Source organism: Polypterus senegalus, chromosome 4 (genome assembly GCF_016835505.1).
Source record: "Polypterus senegalus isolate Bchr_013 chromosome 4, ASM1683550v1, whole genome shotgun sequence".
Lineage (NCBI taxonomy): Eukaryota > Metazoa > Chordata > Cladistia > Polypteriformes > Polypteridae > Polypterus > Polypterus senegalus.
In genome coordinates this window covers 61,428,273-61,450,151 of record NC_053157.1, presented here as the reverse complement: position 1 = coordinate 61,450,151, position 21,879 = coordinate 61,428,273, and the positions used below count along the sequence as shown (strand labels likewise).

The following is a 21,879-nucleotide window of genomic DNA, read 5'->3' as shown; positions in this document are numbered from 1 at the left end:
GCTTGACTTCTCACTACATTCATAATGGCTAACATGGTACAACTCCCTAGTACTACTTAAATTTGTTTTGAAAAAATTTGATGGGTTTGGACTCATGCTTGCTATGCTTTGCCTGCAGATGTCAATGTAATTTGCTATGCAATAAGGACTTATTTGTAGCACTTTGGAACACATGGTGCCAATGGATCATTCTCATTTTTGACATATGTAAAGCTCAGAGTCAGATACTTGCTGCTGCATTTCACCTTTTTTGGTTTGGATTTTGGGTTATTAAAATGAGACACTGAAACACCTTCTTTGCTTCTGTGTCTTTGCTTGTAAGAGAAACCAACCACTTATCCATGAATTACAAGGTAAATCAACATATTCTGCACTGCTTTTTCTGTTGTGTTACTAAATGACACTAAATGGTGGTAATGTTGATTGTGGTACGCCAAAGAGTGAATTTTCCCAAAAATTGTATCCATACATCCATCAATCTTCTTCCACTTATCCGAGGTCGGGTCGCGGGGGCAGCAGCTTGAGCAGAGAGGCCCAGACTTCCATCTCCCCGGCCACTTCTTCTAGCTCCTCCGGGAGAATCCCAAGGCGTTCCCAGGCCAGCCGGGAGACATAGTCCCTCCAGCGTGTCCTGGGTCTTCCCTGGGGCCTCCTCCTGGTTGGACGTGCCTGAAACACCTCACCAGGGAGGCTATCAAGAGGCATCCTGATCAGATGCCCGAGCCACCTCAAAAATTGTATTTTTCAATTAATTAAAAAAATGACCATAACATATATAATGTCTATATAATATTTTATTACTATTTTTACCATTCTTTTACATTCACAATATTCACTTCATGGGCCCACTATAGTACCACCCACAGGTTCAAAACCACTTAAACTTTACACTCTCGCGGTGAGAAATGAGATGCCTGTCTTTTGAGCTGTGTTGCAGCAGTGGCAACCATTGTGAAACCATGATGTTAAAAGAGCTGTAAATGAATGCAACAAAGTAGTAGTATTTATGACAAAAGCTTAATTTGATTAATGTGTTACTGCCGTAACAGATTAATTTCTTAGAATGAATCATACGCTAAAGTGGTTTTCCAATTTTACAAACTGAAAGTAAAAAATGAGGCATCACATTAATGAAGGATTTCATTTAAAATAAAGAATAAACATCTGTTAAAAAAAATCAGTTAACACAACATCCCACCCCAGTGATTATGAAAAGAAAATTATAGATTTATAAGATAGACAAAAGTCAGCAGTCACAGGAGTGCCCAAAACAAAAGACTGAGAAAACTATTATAGCAATTTGAAGAAGAAAAAAAAAGACTCAGGTCAGGTCAGGTTGGGGAGCATGCCCTAGTATACTCACCACAATAACGAAACAGCTTGGGATCCTGGTTGGCAACCCCCCAGGCAGCCCAGTCCCACTCTCTATCTGCTGCAGTCAGGTGTTACGAGAGCATCCCCTTGGCCTGGTCCAGCCAATTGGGTCCTCAACAATGAGGATCCTGTGAGCCAGATCACCCTTGGGCAATCACGCCACATGGCCATAGTGTCGTAACTAATGCTCCCTCACAATGCAGGTTCATTTGGGACTCCATGAGCAACCGCTCATTCGACACAAAGTCAAGCCAGCAGTACCCAAGGATTCTCCGAAAAGACACAGTACCAAAGGAGTCCAGGCTTCATCTCAAGTCACTGGATAGCATCCATGTCTCGCAACCATATAGCAAGACAGGAAGCACCAGGACTCTAAAGACTTGGACCTTCGTCCTTTTGCACAGATATCGGTAGTGCCACTCACCCCTTTCCAGAAACCTCATGACCCCCCAGGCTCTCCCAATCCATCTACTGACTTCATAAGAAGAGTCACCAGAGACATGAATGTCACTGCCGAGGTAAGTAAACTTCTTGACAAGGTTGACACTCTCTCCGCAGACTGACACACTGTTGATGGCTGTGCCTAAGAGGTCATTAAAGGCCTTTATCTTGGTTCTTTATTCAGGATACTTGCAAGCCCAGACACTCAGACTCTTGCTCAGTCTCTCGAGAGCCCCATTTAGAGAATTTTAATTTAGGATACATTTTTTTTACTTAAAAGTAGAAAGTAGAAAGTAGACTTTCACGATGTACAGAAGGTGGATTAGATTAAATGAGTTATTTCTTAATAATGTTCTTGAATATATCAGAGATTAATTTTCCAGTCTTATGTACAATTACCTGTGATACTGTTTTTATTTCACAAAGGTCATTATATGTATGTGGATTCTATTTATGTCAAGAATTTCCAAGAAGTCGCCCAACTTGCTTCTCCAATGACAATGTTCCCTATAGCAGGATGCTTGTCTTTCTTTTATCACCGGAACCAAGGCAAAGGCAATATATTCTCAGTGTTTACAAGAGATGTTTTTGGTCATTATGAGGAAATCTGGAGACCAGAAAAACAGGAAACATCCCCCTGGAATCGAGTCAAAGTTGACATAAAGACACATCACCCTTTGCAGGTAGGAGATATTTTCATAAATAGCTGTCCTTTGGCTGTGTAGTCAATTCCATGATGAAAATCAGGATATGACATTCTAACCCAAATGATTTCTACAATGTGAGGACTGTGTAGCCCAAGGCTCTATTGCTACAAAGCCCAGAATTTATAAATAACATATTAAAATTCAACTAACTAGTATTCTTAATTGTATTTGTACCTAAATCAATTACAAATTAAATTAATATAATTAACTGATCCTCCTTCTCAGACTTACCAGTGTGATGGTGTGTAGTTCCAGTAAACTGGACCAGAGGTCGACAATTTTGATCCAGTGGACTTATGAAATTATAAAGATGACATGTGCTTTCTTAAATAAGGATAGACTTCCTGTTCAGAATCCTTGTGTGGAATGTACACATTTCACAACGCTTGGGAATATGGGTGTGGTGTGAAAATGTGGCTCAAAAAGGCAAATAATCTCTTTTTGTATGGCATGGTGAGCATCATCAGACATAGCTGAGGTACTTGCTTTTTTTATCCCCTGCAATTTTTTTTATAGATGTTTTACTGTAAAACCAGCTTTGGGGTTGGCAGCAAAATATGCTCCACTCTTCAGATGATCGTTCAACACAATAATACTTTGTCCACTGTTGTAGATCGAAACTGCTAAACAGAAATTAAGCAAATTATTATTTTAACTTGTAATTTTATTTTATGTCCATGAATAACAATGCCTAGATCTCCCATTATCTTTATAAAGGAATATTGTCACTACCTTGAAAAACCAAAAGAGAATATGGTATGAGACATGGCTGCTAGCTATGCAATGGGTTGCTCATACTCTTAAATTGTTGCGCAGTTTAACAACGGACACTGAGTATATAATCTCTACCAGTATAAGACTACAACATCTGTTCTGCTCTTAGCAAGAAAAATAAACATTGGAATTCAGGTTGACAAGTAGTGGAGAATGTGGAAAAAGACATTATGAGATTAGTGAAGGAAAGGGATAAATGAAAAGTGCAAAATAGGCCCAAATCCCACAGTCGCTCTGCCTCATGCAGACTGAGTTAACAGTTAACTTCTCTATACAGCATAGTGGCAGGAATCCTAGCCACACAAGTTGTGGTAAATTTTTGATTTACCACCTGAGGATATTTAAATTGCGAATACATACTTACAGCAGCCCTTTGAATTTACTTTAATCCACTTGTGGTTTATTCAAAAGTATTTTTTTCTTCTTGGGGCTTAATTTTGACAACTGAACATCACATAGAAATATTAGATCCTGATGAAGCATTTCTCAAAACACATTAGTGCTGTCATTGCATTTTTTGTTTCCGTACAGCCTACTGCATTTTTCAAGTATTCAGACATTTACCCTCAGACTAAACACTTTTTGAAAGACAAGTAGTGTCAAGTTTTTCTTTCCCATTTTAAGGTTGTTTTTGAAGTTGCCTTCAGCAGTGCCAAGGGTGGCTCTGTTGCTGTTGATGACATCTCCTTCTCGCCAGATTTCTGCAACACTGACACAGGTGGGAGGCATGTTTAAGGTTTCCTCCTAGCATGTATATTTTTTATGTTGTTGCTATTACTACATTTATTTGTAGATATGAACAGCTTAAAATGTAATTCCGAACAAAGAATAAGTGAATCAGTGGTGCGAAAATTTATGGGGAACATAATGGATATGGCTTTTGCATCTAAGCAGCTGCTTAAATGAAGGATGCCCAGGGGACAGCACAAAGTAAATTGTAGCCTTTAAAATGTTTTCTGGGGTCAATATACTATATAGAAAATGGCCAAAATGTATATATCTTTTGTGAAATTTACATGATATACCCTAACCTTAGAATAAATTAAAACAATATCAAGCCACAGTAACCTGACTCCATCCTATGTAATCATTCACTCACTATTTTATTCTGGCTGGTTAACAGGGATAAAGTGAAAATTGAGAACATATGCCAACCCAAGGAGATAAGTCATGTAGCTTTCTTAAAAGGCAAGATACAAACATGAGGCAGACAGCATATACCTGATAAGTGTTAGGTTAAATCATTTTTCCTTGATTTATTTTGAAATGGACAAACAATTCTTTAGTCTGTAGTTATTTTTTATTTTGGTTTATAATTTTAAGGAATTACATATTTCTTTAATCTTTTATTAATAGAACATATTTTGATTTATTTTATTTTAACATCATGTTTTGGAATTACTGCAATGCTATTTTGTTTCCTTATTGTTGTCACCATTTTCTGGTCAGATTGTTAGGATGCACAATCCCACAGATAAAGTTGTGTCACTCTATTTGTGTGACAGTATTTATACAGGTGCTGCACCTTGACACATTACCCACAGTTCAGGATAATTTCTTAACACTGTTTGTTTCTAGTACCTATTCACTTACGCTGGTTTACGAACTTATGCTCTTAGTTTTAACTTTGATTTTATTTTATCGAATTAGCTTAGACACATGTTAGTTTGATTCTTCTGGTAATGACCCTCATTTATCAATACATTATTTGTCTCTGATTTATTATATTCTTTCATTCTCTGCTGTGTTCTGTTAGGAAAGTACAATGAGCAAATGTCAGTAATCCAAAAGGTAAAATCAAAAATAACTTCAGCAGTCAAGAATGCAGTTAGAAAATAGCAAAAAGATTTCAAACATGGAGCAAGGAAAAATAAATATTAAAAGTACTAGAACAAAGTCATTGTATGAAACAATCCAAAAAAGAAAATACAAATATGCCTCAAAAATATCATTTAATCATTGTTACCATGCAACTACTGTCAGAAGCATGCTTTTGATGTATTAATTTTGCTTTGCAAAACACATAAATTAAATTCATAAGTGCTGCAGAGTAAAGACAGGAACCAAATATCGTTACTATAATATTTACTGGAATAAACAATTTCCAAAAAACTTTCTTAAGTCCAGAAAAAATATATGGCAAGAAAAAATTATTGTTAAAGTTCCATGTCTTGCAAGAATGTTAGGTACTGTATATCATCACTAAGGCAGTGTTTTAAAAGATGTAAGCACTACAAAGAATGTAAGAACTACAAGTGTCGTTCAAAACATTTCTGCACTTTTATATTTTTGTTGGAAATGGTGAAGGCGGGATGAGTAGTAATTGGGCATTAAAAAGCTGGGAAAATTGCATTGCAAATGAAGATGACTATGTATAAAAGTGATGTAATTTGTTTTTGAAATTCTTAATAAACAGAGTTAAAAAAAAAGTGTGAAAGCTTTTTCGAATGGCCCTCGTATAAACTTAAAGCTTTGAAGGAAAGGCTGTAAGCAAATCTTGCTTTAAACAGAAATATTCTGGAGAACTTTGCATTTTGTTTTTCCCCACCATTATTGATGGCCGTCTTCTTGTGTACTGATCCTTAGCATTGTCTTTGCCTGCTCTTTAGTATTCTCCTCAATAAAATAAAATAAAAATAATTCTCTGCACTTTGCTTTCAATCAATTTGATAGAAATTCAGTCCTAACGTCATGATAACAGCAGGCCAGAGCCAGAATTAAGTTTGTGATCATATATGGAACACAACAATAGAAATCTGAAGCAACTTTGAGCTACCCTTTTTTCTGTGATTATTGGGTTACTCAGAAACATTTTCTCTTTTCTGGCAGTAGTTTTTTTCCCAACATATGATGCTGTGTGATTTTTCAGCTGTATAGACTATAAACTCCTTTTGCACCTTCACTGATAGTTATTTAATCTGTGAAGTTCTGTGTGAGCCACGTTTTGTGATGGTAGATGGTATGTTCTTTGCGAGGCTCGTGATTACAGTATCTTTCCTAGGTTGCAAAAAAAGAAAGTAATGACTTTCATAGCTTATTCTTGTGCTTAAACTACTATCTGGTTAGCCTTATTACTCAATTCTGTTCTTACAGTTGACATTTTACTTATGAATAACTGCTTTTGGTATTTAAGAGTGCTTTAACCTTAGAATGGTGTTGCTTTTATTAACATGATTGAATACACTATTTTTGTTTCTGATATGATTAGTGTAAAGGGAGAGAGTTGGCAGGATCAATGCTTTGATAAGAGCTCATTACCTGACATGTTAGGATATTCTACTCACAGTTCTTTAATGCTTAGATTTGTATCTTGTTGTTTTAGAACCAAAAGTCTGCCTGCCCAATTGTATGCTGTTTTCAACAGTCCAATTACACTGACATGTATTTCTTAAAGGAGTTTCTGAATTAAATCTAACAGTTCAAATACAGCAGCAGACACTTATTCCACCACCATATGAAATCTCTCTATTATAAAAAAAAATCTTGCGGAGGGAGACTAGGGAGATGAGACATGATCTTCTTGGAAGATAATTTGAATTCCCGCTAGAGTCACTTTAACTTGCTCCCAGCTCTTAAAATGACGACAAGTGACAAGCAAAACACGCAGCTCGCCAGCAGCAGAAAGCGAGCAGATGATCTTACTGCTTCTCCTTGCGTGCGTTCAGCCACCCTAACCCTTCAAACCCCCCACAACGCAAGCGGCAGAGAGGCGAAGTGGCAAAAGGACAGCTGCTGTACAGGCTTTGAAATGATTGGGCAGCGCAACAAGCAGAATATGCAGCTCACCAGCAGATGATCTGACCGCTTCTCCTTAGAATGTGTTCAGCTGCCACCACCTCCCCCCCCCAGCAGGAACACAAAGTGGCAAAAAGGACAGTGGCTGTACAGGCTTTAAAATGATCGACAGGCAGCGTGACAGAAGCAGCAGCAGCACAAAGACAGCATATGATCCAACGGCATCTCCTTCGCATGCCTTCAACTGCCACACCTTCAAAATGTGAGCAGCGTTATACGCCCTGTGAGAAAGAAATTTAACCACGCCCGGGGCCAGAAATAAAGGAAAAGTATTGTTTTTACAATGTCACGTGAGACAAGGCAGTGAGCCATGATTTAAAACAAGTCCACGGACATCTAACCTACCAGTTGTTGGATTGCTTTTGACAGACATGCATCATGTGCTCCCAGCTCTTAAAACAACGACAAGTGACAAGAAAAACTTGCAGCTTGCCAGCAGCAGAAAGCCAGCAGATGATCCGACCTCTTTTCCTTAGCGTGCATTCAGCCACCCTAACAATCCGCCACACACCCACCCCCCTTTACAACGCGAGTGGCAGAGACACAAAGTGGCAAAAGGACAGCTGCTGTACAGGCTTTGAAATGATCGGGCAGCAAGACAAACAGAAAAGATAGCTCGCCAGCAGCAGAAAGACAGCAGATGATCTGACGGCATCTCCTTAGCGTGCGTTCAGCCGCACCCCCTTCACAACACAAGCAGCGTTATATGTAATGTGAGAAAGAGATGTAATCACGCCCGGGGCCAGAAATAAAGGACAAGTATTGTTTTTACAAAAGTTTTAAAGTAAAAGTGAATATAATGTATATGTAACAATTCCCATGAAAATAACAATCTCCTTAAATTGTATATCCGGTAAACCAAACCCAGGGGTGGACGACCAAAGTGAGCAGGGGGTGGAGCCCCTTAGTTTAATTTAAAGAAAAATCTCATCATTGCAGAATCAAGGTTCAGATTGCTCTTTTGTCAGAAGATCAGACACTGACAGATGTACTGAATGATCTTAGTGTCACAACTCAGCTAGCATAAAAATAACCAAAAGAGACAAATAAATATTCAAGAATCAGAAAACATAGGCATTTGAATAATCACATCAACAAGGATACTGGTCAAGAGAACAGTATGTGGTATTTAAAATGCCTATCAGGTCCTGACACTAGCCAGAATTGCTATAAAACCATTATAATCTTACCGCATGGCTTTGCTTCACAAACCTTTCCATACATGGCCACATATGAATGCCGGCCTAAAATAATATAACACCTAAAGAGTAAACACAACAATCATGATATATATTAATTTGCCACATGATGCGGCATTCTAAAATAAAGATTTTTAAATGTAAAACAAATTATGCCTGGTCTTGCATTTTAAAATGGTGTTCAAGGGGTTTACATAATGTCAAAAATATAAATACTAGGTTAAATACTCTTTAAGCAAATAGTAGAGCATCGAGAAGAATAAGAACTAGAAAAAAAAATCAACCAAAGAGTACCTGAATAGTTCAAGGAACTTGTACTTGTAAACATATCCTAACGTGGCTATGGCTGAAATGCAGTAATGGAGAGAGGCTTGAGGGTGTAATTGGGTATTAAGCACAACATTGATATGTCGCTTACATTGAGGTGAAGGAATTTGGCTTATTCCTTTATGGCTTTTTGAGATTAACCATTTGCTATGGGTCTTGTAAAAGCAGAGCCTTTGATTTTCCATTTCAAAACATCAAGCTTCTTGTTCATTAGCTTTTCCATTACAGACTTGCTTTTTTTATATGTATCATTGAATTTCTGCTTGACCAGCTTCACCTAATTTTCAGTTGACAAGCATATTCTTTTGTCCAAAGCAGAATTCCTGTTCCCTTTAATGACGACAAGTCATGCAGGTTCTATAGAAGCCAGCTGTTTCCAAACCATTATATTAAAGCACCATACTTGACAGCTTCAATGAGATGTTATTGTAGAATGTATTATATTATTTGCTAGTCATAATAGATAATATACAGCTTAAAAAAACAGTTTTTTCTGTAATTCTTTAAGAAGATTTGAGCTACTCGGTGGGGTCATAAAGACGTGCTTTCAGGTTTCCCATATACAGTTATGAAGTTCTGAATAACTAATAGTCACAAAGACATTTCTTATTAATTTTCTCTGAAAATCCACTCTTAAAAATAGCTGTGATAGCCCCAAATCTACAGTCAGTCGCTAGACCACTGACCATGGAGCCTTGTCTTCACATACTTGTACATGTTTATGTGCACTTGCATAAACTGAAATGTTGAAATTTATTTCAAGTTACCATTGTAAAGCTTTGTAATCTAAAAATGTAAATGAAGTATAAAGATAAGATAAAATTGCACCAAAAGAACCGTCAAGCACAACAGAGCAGAAAAAAGAGATAATAGAGAAATATGAGAGTAGTATCTTTGTGTCTGATCTCGCAATAAAGTACTGAATGCCAAGAACAACCATTTGTTCCACCATTGTGCTAATAAAGAGGGCATCAAAGCAGCTGATGTTACTGAAAGAGTGAAAGCTGTGATGAAACAAAGATCGCAGACACTAGAGGAAGTGGAAAAATTGTTGTTGATTGGATAAATCAAAAACAGTTAGCTGGTGATCGTATTTCAGAGGAGATCATTTGTGAAAAAGCAAAAGTGTTGTATGTGTTGAAAAACAATCCTGGAGAGAGTGCTGATAGTACTGAAGTCAGTCATGGTTAGTTTGATAACTTTAAAAAGAGAAGTGGCCTACATAATATGGCAAGACATGGAAAGACAGCCAGTGTGAGCGACAAATCTGACGATGAATTTGTTTACGAGTTTAAGCACTATGTAGAGACTGAGCATTTTACTCCCCAGCAAGTGTTCCTGTTTCTCAGAGAGTCTCAGTCAGGGCAGGTGATGGTATGGACCTTACAGTTCATGGTCCTTGAGGCTGATACTCCAATTAGCTGTGAATCACCCAGTCTCAATGTGATTGCACAGGTGGTGTACCAGCTGAGGGTAGGGAAGGCTATAGGGATCTGTGGTATCTGGTGTGAACTTCTCTAGGCTCGTGGCAAGGCTGTCCTCCTTGTATTTCAAGCAGTCTTTGCTTCGATTTGGGAGACGGTTGTCATCCCAATTGGCTGGAAAACAGGTCTTGTTCTCCCTTTTTGGAATAGGAAGGGTGATCGCCTGAATTGCGGCAACTACATGGGATAACACTTCTCTTGGTGCTGGGTAAAGTCCTTGCTAGGGTCATCTTCAATAGAATCCGTAATCACTTTTTCACCTACCAGCGACCAGAGCAGTCTGGTTTTACATCTAAAAAGTCTGCCATGGACCGCATCCTGGCACTGAGGGTTCTCATAGAGTGCAAACAGTCATGACACATGAAACCTCGCATTGGGAACCACATGATTGCGTTTGTGACTGCACGGTCCTGTACACACTTGTGTGCGTCAACTGCACATGTGGTAGACATAATAACAAGGGCTCATTCAAGGAACAGCTATGTGAAGTGATTCGTCACTAACCACCCCTATACAATCCACCATTGAAATCACACAGAGATAGCCAAATGTACACAAATTTATGGTAAGAACTAGGCAAAGATTAAATCTGTGGAAATATCTGCAAGATCGATACGTAAAAGCACAAAAAATCTTGAAGGATTCTACAGTTGTGCAGTGGCACACACTAAATGCTTGTACTATAAATATCCCAGGATGTAAATCCTCTGTGCATGACTATATCTGCAGCTCCCTGCGCCCAAGTATAAACGGGCCTTTAGTCGTTAGAATGATGTTTTTTGTTTTACATGACTCTGTCATTACTTTCTTGTGTGACCTCTTTAGTCCATTTCTCCTCCAAACCCTATCAGCAATATACACATATACAAATCCCCACACAGATACACTGAACATTAAACTGAATTAAGAAATAAGGATGTAGTGGTTATTGCTGCAGACTCACAGATCCTAAAACCAGGGCCCAAATCTGAATACAGATAATGGCTTTGTGGAATTTATGTATTCTCCATGTGTATGCATAGAAGTTCCAGTTAGCATGGTTAATTGTCTGAACATTGTCCCCATGTGCATGAAATGTGGTGTGCTTTTGTGTATTCTGTTCAGTACTAGCTTCTCACAAATGTATGTTACTTGGTTTCTCCTTATGTTGCCTGGATTGGCACAGAAGTACGCAATTTGGAAACAAAGATCACAGACACTAGAGGAAGTGGATGAATAAATGAAGTAAAAAACAGAATAAGCTCATATTGCAGTATTGAATTATAAAAAGGTACATTTCAGCTTGCTGTAAATTAACACCAATAAGAAATTAAACTAAAATAGACACATTCACTATGCTCGTCATTCCCCTGGTTTCTTTTTGTCTGAAGGCAAGATTAAGGCCTTTGTCTACAGGTTGTCTTTTGATGACTATTCAAAAGTACCTTCTTTTGTTAATACTACTGTACTCTCTTTCCTCATCCTGCCTTGAACATGTTTCTTGCCAGGATTTCTCTTCTTACAATCTATCAGACTAATTTAAATTTTAAATGTCTTTAATCTGTGAATTTCTTCCTTATTGTCTGTACAGAATAGTAATCTTCTCCCTGAATTCCATGTACATTTGGTTAAGAGCTTTCTACTCTGACTGAATGCACATCTGAACATTGTAATTCTGGCATCTCTCTTGTCTTTGGACATTCCATTATTTAAATTGAGCAAACCTTTAGTTCACATATGCTCTGAGTCTAGCGTTCCAATATTCCCTTTCACTGTCCCCTGTACACCCTGTCATGACTTTTGACACATCAATCTGCATTTCGTAATTTTAACTACCTCTCTATAATACTCCATTTAATTACCCTGTCACTTTTAAGATTGACATCCTTCTGTAGCATACATCTCGCCTTTATGTCCTCCTTTACATCTTCTCATTACTGTACTGCTTAAATGAAACCTCCAAAAACTAACTGTGGCTTGAACTGATTGCCATTTAGACATCTGCCAACTTAAATGAGTAAACAGCACCGAGAAGTGTGTTTATTTCAGCACTGTTAAAATGTAGGGTTATCTACGTACATTAAATTAACAAACACTTAATTTATCAAACAAACTTTGTACTTATTTGCTTATATGTATGACATCTGGGTCATATGGCAAATTTATCCATTTAAAATTAAATCCACAACACAATGAAGTGTAGAGGAAGTGAATGGATCTGAATACTTTCTGAATCCACTGTATTGTGAGGTACTATGCTAATTTAATTTGTATAGTAATTGTTTATCAAAGCTAATGTCTGGCTTCATTTATTGCCTTATGCTGCATAGAGTGCCTTTGTTATTTATTAGTTAATGGCGGAGATAATGCTAAAAGTGCAAGGGTGGTGGCAGAATGTTGTGAAAGGGTATCATATGTAAAAACTTAGGAGACCATTCAGTTCATTCAACTTCCTTTATCAGGTTGTAGCTAGGATATCTCAATAGCTAACCAAGAAGTATTTTTAAAAGCCGTTAGGGTGCTCACTTTAACTGTATTACTTGAATGTTTGCTCAAGACTTACATGTCATTTTATACAAAGAAGTGCTTCATGGGTCTTAACTACTTTTTTTGTTACTTATATAGGAAAGATCACTGTGACATTAAAGAACCATCTGGTTTTAACCCTAATACATGAATGCATGACCTTCAGACCCTAAATAAAGACGTTTTAAAGATGGTGTGATCACTAGGTGCTGTAGGAAGCCCCAAAAACCAGACACAACAACCAAAGACAGTCCTGGGTTCAAATAAATTTGATTTATTTGTGACATTACCATGACAGACGTCCAGCACAGCTCAGTTAAACTATTCCCAACTCCCATACCACGATTTTGGTGAGACAGCTTCTTTTATGTTGTATATGTTATACATGTGGTATATTTTATTTTGTTGGACCTGGGAGTACTTACAGTGCCAAAGCATTTTATAGTGGAAGCACTTCCGGGTCATGTGGAAGCTCCACAAAGTGCAACTCTGTGAGTGTCCAAGCTGGAACCATGCCAGAGGAACATTATTCTTAGTAAGTGTCACACACGTGTGCATGAGAGGCAGCTGAAGGGCTCACAAAGGGATAATTCCATGCCAGACTAAGGGGTGGCAGGGTGCACTGATCCTTTCTCTTTTTCATCGGCAGACCAACTACGGGAAATTTCGCCTGGACTCGATGACGTAACTTCCAATTCTGGCCCCGATGACATCACTTCCCCTGCCAGGCTTTAAAACCGCCATGTTTGCCTGTCTGTACTGTTCTGTGTTGGACTGAAGTCTGTTAAGACTTATACCATTTGAACCACAAATTCCAATTTGGCAGCCTATTTCATGAATACGGGTGGCTGTCCCCAAACCTTTCACTGTGGCACCACACTTCATCCCAGGTAGGATGCCAGTCCATCCATTATGGCATTCACAAGGGACACAGTCAGATTGGCAAATGGAAGTAGGTGAACCTTTGGAAAAATTCAGGGCCCTACAAGACAGTACTATGTCGGAAAGTGTAGGTGAGAAGAATTGATTCATTTTATTTAATCATTTTGTTAAATATCCGTTTAGCCTTTGCAGTGCCAATAATTTATAAGATGGTTAAGTGAGACTTCTAGCCACTATACTTATATGCAATTTTTTTAAAAAAATAGAACAATACAATTTAATGAGTAAACGCAAGAATTATAGAAAAGTAATAACTGCTTATTCTGTATACAGTGATCCCTCCTCGATCATGGGGGTTGTGTTCCAGAACTCCCTGCGAAAGGTGAAAATCCATCCATCCATCCATTATCCAACCCGCTATATACTAGCTACAGGGTCACGGGGTGAAAATCCGCAAAGTAAAAACAATATGTTTATATGGTTATTTTTATATATTTATTTATAAAATAAAACCGATATCACATACAGTATGTTTCAGCCATTACGATAGACAGGCCACCAGCAATAAATACATACAATGCAAGAAAAATTGTATGAAATGTGTGTACAATTATACTAAACATATGTACAAGTACGTAGAAAATTAGTTATGGGTACTCACCAACAATGACACGACGACTAGTCCGATAACGATGACATAAATGTTACTGCACAACAAAGGAGAGCATTACAGCTCTTCTAAGGGTGCTTTCACACCTATAGTTCGATTGCTTTAGTCCACACCAGTCAGAAAAATGTTACAATGTAATAAACAGATGTGGGTACGGTTTGCTTTCACATATGCCTTGTTCTAAACGAACCAAAATAGACCGCGAAGCCCATCGGCACCAGGGAAACTTGTCTTTCTCTTTTCCAAAACTTCCCGTCTTGCTAAGTGCATCACGCACTTCTATATACTTCGCCCAAAGTTTTTTTGTCTTAATACGGCATTGTTCAACTGTCCGAGGATAGGCTTTCTCCCTTAGCTGCTTACTGAACAGCGCGTAAATGCAGCTGTTTTTATGTGTCGTGGACAGTTGCTTTTGGATATGCTCATCCGACCATATATCTATGAGGCACTTAATTTCTTCGGCACTCCACGTTTCTCCACAGTTTGATTTCATCGCGAGTCGATAGCTTGAAAAATTTAATGGAGTCAACAGGAAGTGAAAAGAATTTTACCCACAACCCCGTATCTCTTATACCCAAAGTGCATTAAACTATACCATTTTGTCAGATTTGGTTTTGGTTGCTTTCACACCAGACGAACCGTACCAAAGTAGAGCGGATAAAGTGGTCCGAGACCACCCCTTCAGGCAGGTCTCGGATCGATTGATTTGGTGCGCACCAAAGTACCGAGATTGCATTCACATCAACGCAAACGAACTGAACCAAGGGACCAAACACGTTTGGTGCGCACCAAAAGCTGTAGGTGTGAAAGCACCCTAAAGCAGCCTCTTCAGGCGACAGTGTAGCAATGCGGCGTAGCTGTTCCCTTCATTCAACATATTCAAAACTTTTACCTTTTCAGCAATCGTTAGCATCTTCCGTTGGTGCCTGGGCATGGCCCCGGAAGCAGTAGCAGGAGAAGATCATTTTGGAGACATAACGAAGGGCTTGATTATGCACAAAGATAAACACAAAAGAGCACAAAAGTTAACTTTTTACACAGCAAAACACGTTGATGCTGAATGAGTGAGACGAGTTGCTGGCTAACACAAAGCAGAATCGAATGCTGCTCTCTGTCGCTAAGCCAATCAGCACCCAGGAACTTAACCGTGTGCTCTGATTGGGTAGCTTCTCAGCCATCCGCCAATAGCGTCCCTTGCATGAAATCAACTGGGCAAACCAACTGAGGAAGCATGTACCAGAAATAAAAAGACCCATTGTCCACAGAAATCCGCGAAGCAGCGAAAAATCTGCAATATATATTTAGATATGCTTACATATAAAATCCGTAATAGTGTGAAGCCGCAAAAGCCAAATCACGATATAGTAAGGGATTACTGTATCTACCTAAAAGACATATATATATTGTCACAAAAATGAGTCACAGACATCATGAAGGTTTGGGGCAGCCACCCATATATTGTTCCACGGCTGCAAAAATTAGTTAATTTGAAAAGAGATGTTCATAGATTTGAGTGCAAAACAGAAATAATGTTATTGAGGTAAAAGTTTTAAATGCCAGTAAAGGAAATTATGTCATCGTGGGGCTGGACACAGAAGTGATGTAGTTGGGACAAGAAGTGATGTCATCATTGGCGCTGGAAATGGAAGTGATGTCATCAGTGGCTCCGTACTCTGTGGGATTTCCCGTGGATTTTCTGCAAGAGATTGAGAGAGACAGTCAGTGCACCCCGCTGCCCCCTGGTGTGACGTGGAATTACTATAATTTAGGCCCTTCAGCTGTCTCTCAATTGCACATGTGTGACTATATATATATATATATATATTGTGGCATCCGGCCGGGGCTGGAGCCTGGCCGGGATGCCCAGGAGGACCGGAGGAGGGCTTGTACCTCCTCCAGACTGCGAGGGGGCGACCGCCCTGGTTACGTTGGGGGCCACGGGTAAAGGGCTTGGAAGCCCAGCCCTGTAGGGACCCGTGGCCACCACCAGGCAGCACCCTGGTGCCTGTAGAAACCTGGAGCCCAGCACTTCCGCCACACCAGGAAGTGCTGAGGAGAAGATGACAGGGGACACCCGGAGGGCTTCCGGGTGCGCAGCCGGTACTTCCGCCACACTGGGGCATGTCTGCGGAGGAATGCCGGGAAGCAGCTGGAGCCCATCCGGGTTCCTATATAAGGGGTCGCCTCCCTTCATTCAGTAGTGGAAGTCGGGTGGAAGAAAGACAGAGCTGGAGAGAGGACTGGAGGCGGCCAGAAGGCTATTGTACTGTGTGCCCTGGACATTGGGTGAACGGTGCAAGAGGCACTGGGAAGTGCGCGAACTGTAAATATTACTGTAAATAAATGTGTGTTGGGTGAACATACGATGTCCGTCTGTGTGTGTCCGGGCCATCTTCCACAATATATATATACACAGTGGAACCTCGGTTTGCGAGCATAATTTGTTCTGGAAACGTGCTCGCAATCCAAAGCACTTGTATATCAAAGTGAATTTCCCCATAAGAAATAATGGAAACTCAGATGATTCGTTCCACAACCCAAAACTATTCATATAAAAATGATTAATACAAAATATAAACTAAAATACAGTACATAATACAAATTAACCTGCACTTTACCTTTATAAAGAATCATGGCTGGTGTGAGTTTCTAAACTCATGTGGGATTCCACCCAACGGGACGACACGCGGAAGAGCGTCCCAAAGCAATCGCAGTCTCCCAGCACTGTAGCAGTTAGCCGTATAAGCACATCCAAAAAGATCGCAGACATGCTATAAGCGCCTGTTGTCAGTGGGTCATACAAGCAACATTATAAAGATCCCAGTACAATAAATAACAGCTCTGTTGCTGTTTCAAGCTGAATAAAGCTGGTGTTAAAGTACTGAGACTCAGCTTCGTGTTTTGGGGAGCAAGACAGGGACTCGCACTTCACAGCGCATACACACACAGTCACAATGCTGTAGTAAACAGATGTGACTATATGAGTGAAGCACACAGACTCAGACGGAGAATAGGAGACGATTGCCAGAGAGAGAGAGAGAGACACGCGCTGGGCGGGCGAGTGAGATAGATAAGGAGAGAGAGAGAGAGACGCGCTGGGCGAGCGAGATGAGAGAGAGAGAGAGAGACACACTGGGAGAGCGAGCGAGATAAGGAGAGAGAGAGAAGAACCATCAGCTCAATTGTGATCACATAACGCTCAGCAGACAAAGTGTATCCATACTACTCGTATTGCAAGACATCGCTCGTTTATCAAGTCAAAATTTATTAAAAATTGTTGCTCGTCTTGCAAAATACTCGTAAACCAAGTTACTCGTAAACCGAGGTTCCACTGTATACACATATATATATATATATATATATATATATATATATATATATCTATACTAATAAAAAATAAAAGGCAAAGCCCTCACTCACTCACTCACTCACTCACTCATTCACTCACTCACTCATTCACTCACTCACTCACACACTCACTCACTGACTCATCACTAATTCTCCAACTTCCCATGTAGGTAGAAGGCTGAAATTTGGCAGGCTCATTCCTTACAGCTTACTTACAAAAGTTGGGCAGGTTTCATTTCAAAATTCTACGCCTAATGGTCATAACTGGAAGGTATTTTTCTCCATTAACTGTAATAGAGTTGAGCTGGAAAGACGTGGGGGGGCGGAGTTTCGTGTGACATCATCACGCCGACCACATAATCACGTGAACTGACTGTCAACGCAGTGCGTAGAAAACCAGGAAGCCCTCCAAAAAGCGCTTAAGAAAACATGCATTATATAATTGAGAAGGCAGCGAAACAATAAGAAGCGAGCGAGTGACATATACTACCATATTCATGAGTGCTGCTACCTCGGAAAGAAAGCACGGTGTAAACTTAAAGTTTAAATTAAGTTCATAGACAGGCTACCGCTGGCGTTTCACATGCCCACGGGAATGCGGGATACAAATTTAATGAGAGGGCGAGGATATAAGCGAGAGTTTTGATCACTTTGTAACTAAGTTAAAATTGTAGGTGAAGGGTGTGCTTATGCAAATTCCGAGAGACTGTGTTTGTGGGGGATTGACAGCTAAGGCGGGTGGGGAAGTCACGTCATCATCTCCCCTCCCATTCATCTCATTTCGCTCTGAGCTGAGCTCCGCGGCTAACACCGTCTTCCGAAGCAACTTCGTCAGACTGCCACCAAATACTCACAGAAAAATCCACAAGTTAATACACACGCTAAAGAAGTCCTCACGGATCAAGGGACGCCCTTTACCTCGGTGACGTTCAAGGAAATGGCCAAGTTACTTAAAATAAAGCACCTAAAAACCGCAGTACAGTAATCCCTCGCTATATCACGCTTTGACTTTCGCGGTTTCACTCTATCGCGGATTTTAAATGTAAGCACATCTAAATATATATCACAGATTTTTCGCTGGTTCGCGGATTTCTGCAGACAGTGGGTCTTTTAATTTATGCTACATGCTTCCTCAGTTTGTTTGCCCTGTTGATTTCATACAAGGGACGCTATTGGCGGATGGCTTAGAAGCTACCCAATCAGAGCATGTATTACATATTAACTAAAACTCCTCAATGCTATAAGATATGCATCCCGCGCGGAGCTTGTTTGTTTGCTTGTCTCTGCCTCTCTCTCACCCTCTCTGACATTCTCTGCGCCTGACAAGGGGGTGTAAGCAGAGGTGCTGTTTGCTTAAAAGATACTGACGCTCCTCTAAAAAAATGCTGCTTTATTGCGGTGCTCGGCATATTTAAAAGCACAAAAGCACACGTATTGATTTTTTGATTGTTGCTTTAATCTCGCTCTCTCTCTCTGACGTTCTCTGCGCCTGACGGAGGAGATGTGAGCAGAGGGGCTGTTTGCTTAGAAGATACTAACGCTCCTCTAAAAATGCCGCAGCAAACTTAAAAGCACAAGTATTGATTTTTTGATTGTTTGCTTTTCTTTGCGAGCTCTATCTCTCTCTCCCTCTGAAATTCTCTGCTCCTGAAGAGAAGAAGATCTATTTGCATTCTTTTAATTGTGAGAAAGAACTGTCATCTCTGTCTTGTCATAGAGGACAGTTTAAACTTTTGACTAAAGGGTGTTATTTCATGTCTAGAGGGCTCTAATAATGTTAACAGTGTGGGAGAGTTTATAAGGGCTTAAAATGTATAAAAATAACTACACAAACATATGGTTTCTACTTCGCGGATTTTCGTCTATCGCGGGGGGTTCTGGAACGCAACCCCCGCGATCGAGGAGGGATTACTGTATATCATCCTCAAACTTACAGTCTTGTCGAGAGGTTTAACCAAACTCTCAAGCAGATGCTACGCAAGGTGGTCAGCGGGGACGGGAGTAACTGGGATCAGCTCCTCCCCCTCGTGCTCTTTGCTTATCGGGAAGTTCCACAAGCCTCTACAGGGTTCTCCCCTTTTGAATTGTTATATGGCCGACATCCCCGAGGGCCATTGGATGTCTTAAAAGAGGGATGGGAAGGAGAGGCTCTACCATCTAGCAATATATTGGAGTATATCGCGCAGTTACGGAAAAATCCGACCTTTGTTAAAAAGTCACATGGAAGAGGCGCAAGCAGCACAGGCCCACTAATATGATCGTGGCACAACTCTCCGGGAGTTCCAACCGGGGGATCGCGTCATGGTGTTGGTTCCTACCTCGCATTCTAAGTTGCTTGCCCACTGGCAAGGCCCGTATGAAGTTAAGGAGAGGAAAGGGCTTGTCGATTATTTGGTGAAACAACCCAATCGTCGGCCGAGCAAGTGGGTGTATCAATTGTGTAATGCATTTTTTGTTCAGCGCTCTTTGGAGCTCTTCCATGTTCTCTGCGTACTGCGTTCACAGTCAGTTCACATGAGCCGCTCGGAGTACATGCATCAAAGGTTCTTAGCTGTGCTTGTGCTATCTCGTGCAATCTTGCCATGTCCACGGCTTTATTTAATGTTAGCTAAGACCCGCCACTTAAAAGTTTCTCTTGCACTTTCGCTGAGTTTGTGCCAAACATTAGTCTATCCCTGGATCTAGGTGTGATTGAGGAAAGTTATAGTCCCTGGTCCAGTCCAATTGTCTTGGTCAGTAAGCCTGACGGGTTGAAGGTTTTGCAACGACTTCCGTCGGCTTAATCAAGTCTCCCAGTTTGACGCCTATCCGATGCCTCGCGTGGACAACCTCCTCGAGAGGCTGAGACAGGCGGAATATTTGACCACACTTGACATGACAAAGGGGTACTGGCAGGTTCCTTTAACGGACTCCGCGAAGGAGAAGACCGCGTTTAGCTCTCCCAGTAGGCACTGGCAGTACCGGGTCCTCCCATTCGGGTTACATGGGGCGCCAGCAACCTTCCAGCATCTGGTGGATAGAGTGCTCCGGCCTCATAACACGTTTAGTGCTGCCTATTTGGATGATGTTGTCATCTATTCCAGCACATGGAAGGACCACGTGCGGCAGGTGGAAACGGTATTGCGGACGCTGGGTGAAGCCGGGCTTCGAATTAATCCCAAGAAGTGTTTATTTGGGTTAAAAGAGGCTAAGTATTTGGGCTCCCTAGTGGGTCGGGGTGCCGTGAAGCCACAGTGTTCCAAAGTTAATGCTATATTAAACTGGCCCCGTCCGATTACCAAGCGGCAAGTGCAGGCTCTCCTCGGTTTGGCCGGGTACTACCGCCAGTTTGTACCCCGGTTCTCTGAGAGAGCAGCACCCTTGACAGACTTAACAAAGAAAAGGGCTCCAAACCACGTGGTATGGACTGACAAGACTGCTGCTGCATTTTGTGACCTAAAACAGGCCCTTACGTCAGCACCCATGTTGAAAGCACCCAACTTTTCACTTCCTTTCATACTCTAGACGGACGCTTCGGACACAGGCCTGGGAGCCGTGCTGAGCTAAAGCGTCGATGGTGTTGAACACCCCGTCATGTACCTGAGCCGGAAACTGCTGGATCGGGAAACCAGGTATGCGGCAGTGGAACGGGAGGCGATTGCGATAAAATGGGCGATTACACAGTTGAGGTACTACCTCTTTGGCCGTGAATTCACTCTAGTGACGGACCATGCACCTCTCCAGTGGATGGCCCTTCACAGGGAGTCTAATCCGCGGGTCACTAAGTGGTTTCTTGACCTCCAACCATACAAGTTTTCGCTTGTTCAACGTAAGGGTACTCTCCATACCAATGCTGATGCCCTCTCTCGAGTCCACGACCTCTCGGACAGGTCCTCCCGACCTGGTGGGTCTGGGCTAAGGGGGGGGGCCTTGTCACACACGTGCGCATGGGAACCAGCTGAAGGGCCTAAACACTACTAATTCTACGCCAGGCCAGGGGGTGGCGGAGTGTACTGACTTTCTCTCTTAGTCCCTTGCAGACCTTTCCCGGGAAATCCCGCCTGTTGCCGGCCCCAAGGATGATGTTACTTCTGGGCACAAGGACACCACTCCCAGTTCCGGCATAGATGATGTCACTACCCTTCCAGCCCTTTAAAACTGCCATCTTGCCTCAGTACAGGCAGTTCTGTTCTGGACTCTGAACTAAGCACATCGTGCTATTTACAACTACTTTTGCAGCCGATTCAATTATACGGGTGGCTGCCCCAAATCTTTATGTTGTCTCCGACTCATTCTTATCACAATATATATATATATATATACAGTATATATATATACAGTATATATATATATATATAAATAAATATATATATATATATTGTGACAGCAGGGGG

General features: G+C 40.9%; 1 protein-coding gene across 2 annotated transcripts in view; it reads left to right on the top strand.

Annotated features, from left to right (window-relative positions):
* Nucleotides 1–21,879, top strand: part of mamdc2a (MAM domain containing 2a) — a 150,201-nt gene that overhangs the window by 98,466 nt on the left and 29,856 nt on the right. For both annotated transcript variants that reach the window (XM_039750739.1, XM_039750740.1), the window contains exons 6-7: nt 2,242–2,498; nt 3,921–4,014. In XM_039750739.1, the coding sequence (XP_039606673.1) occupies nt 2,242–2,498; nt 3,921–4,014 (351 nt within the window). The remainder of the gene's footprint in view (nt 1–2,241; nt 2,499–3,920; nt 4,015–21,879) is intronic.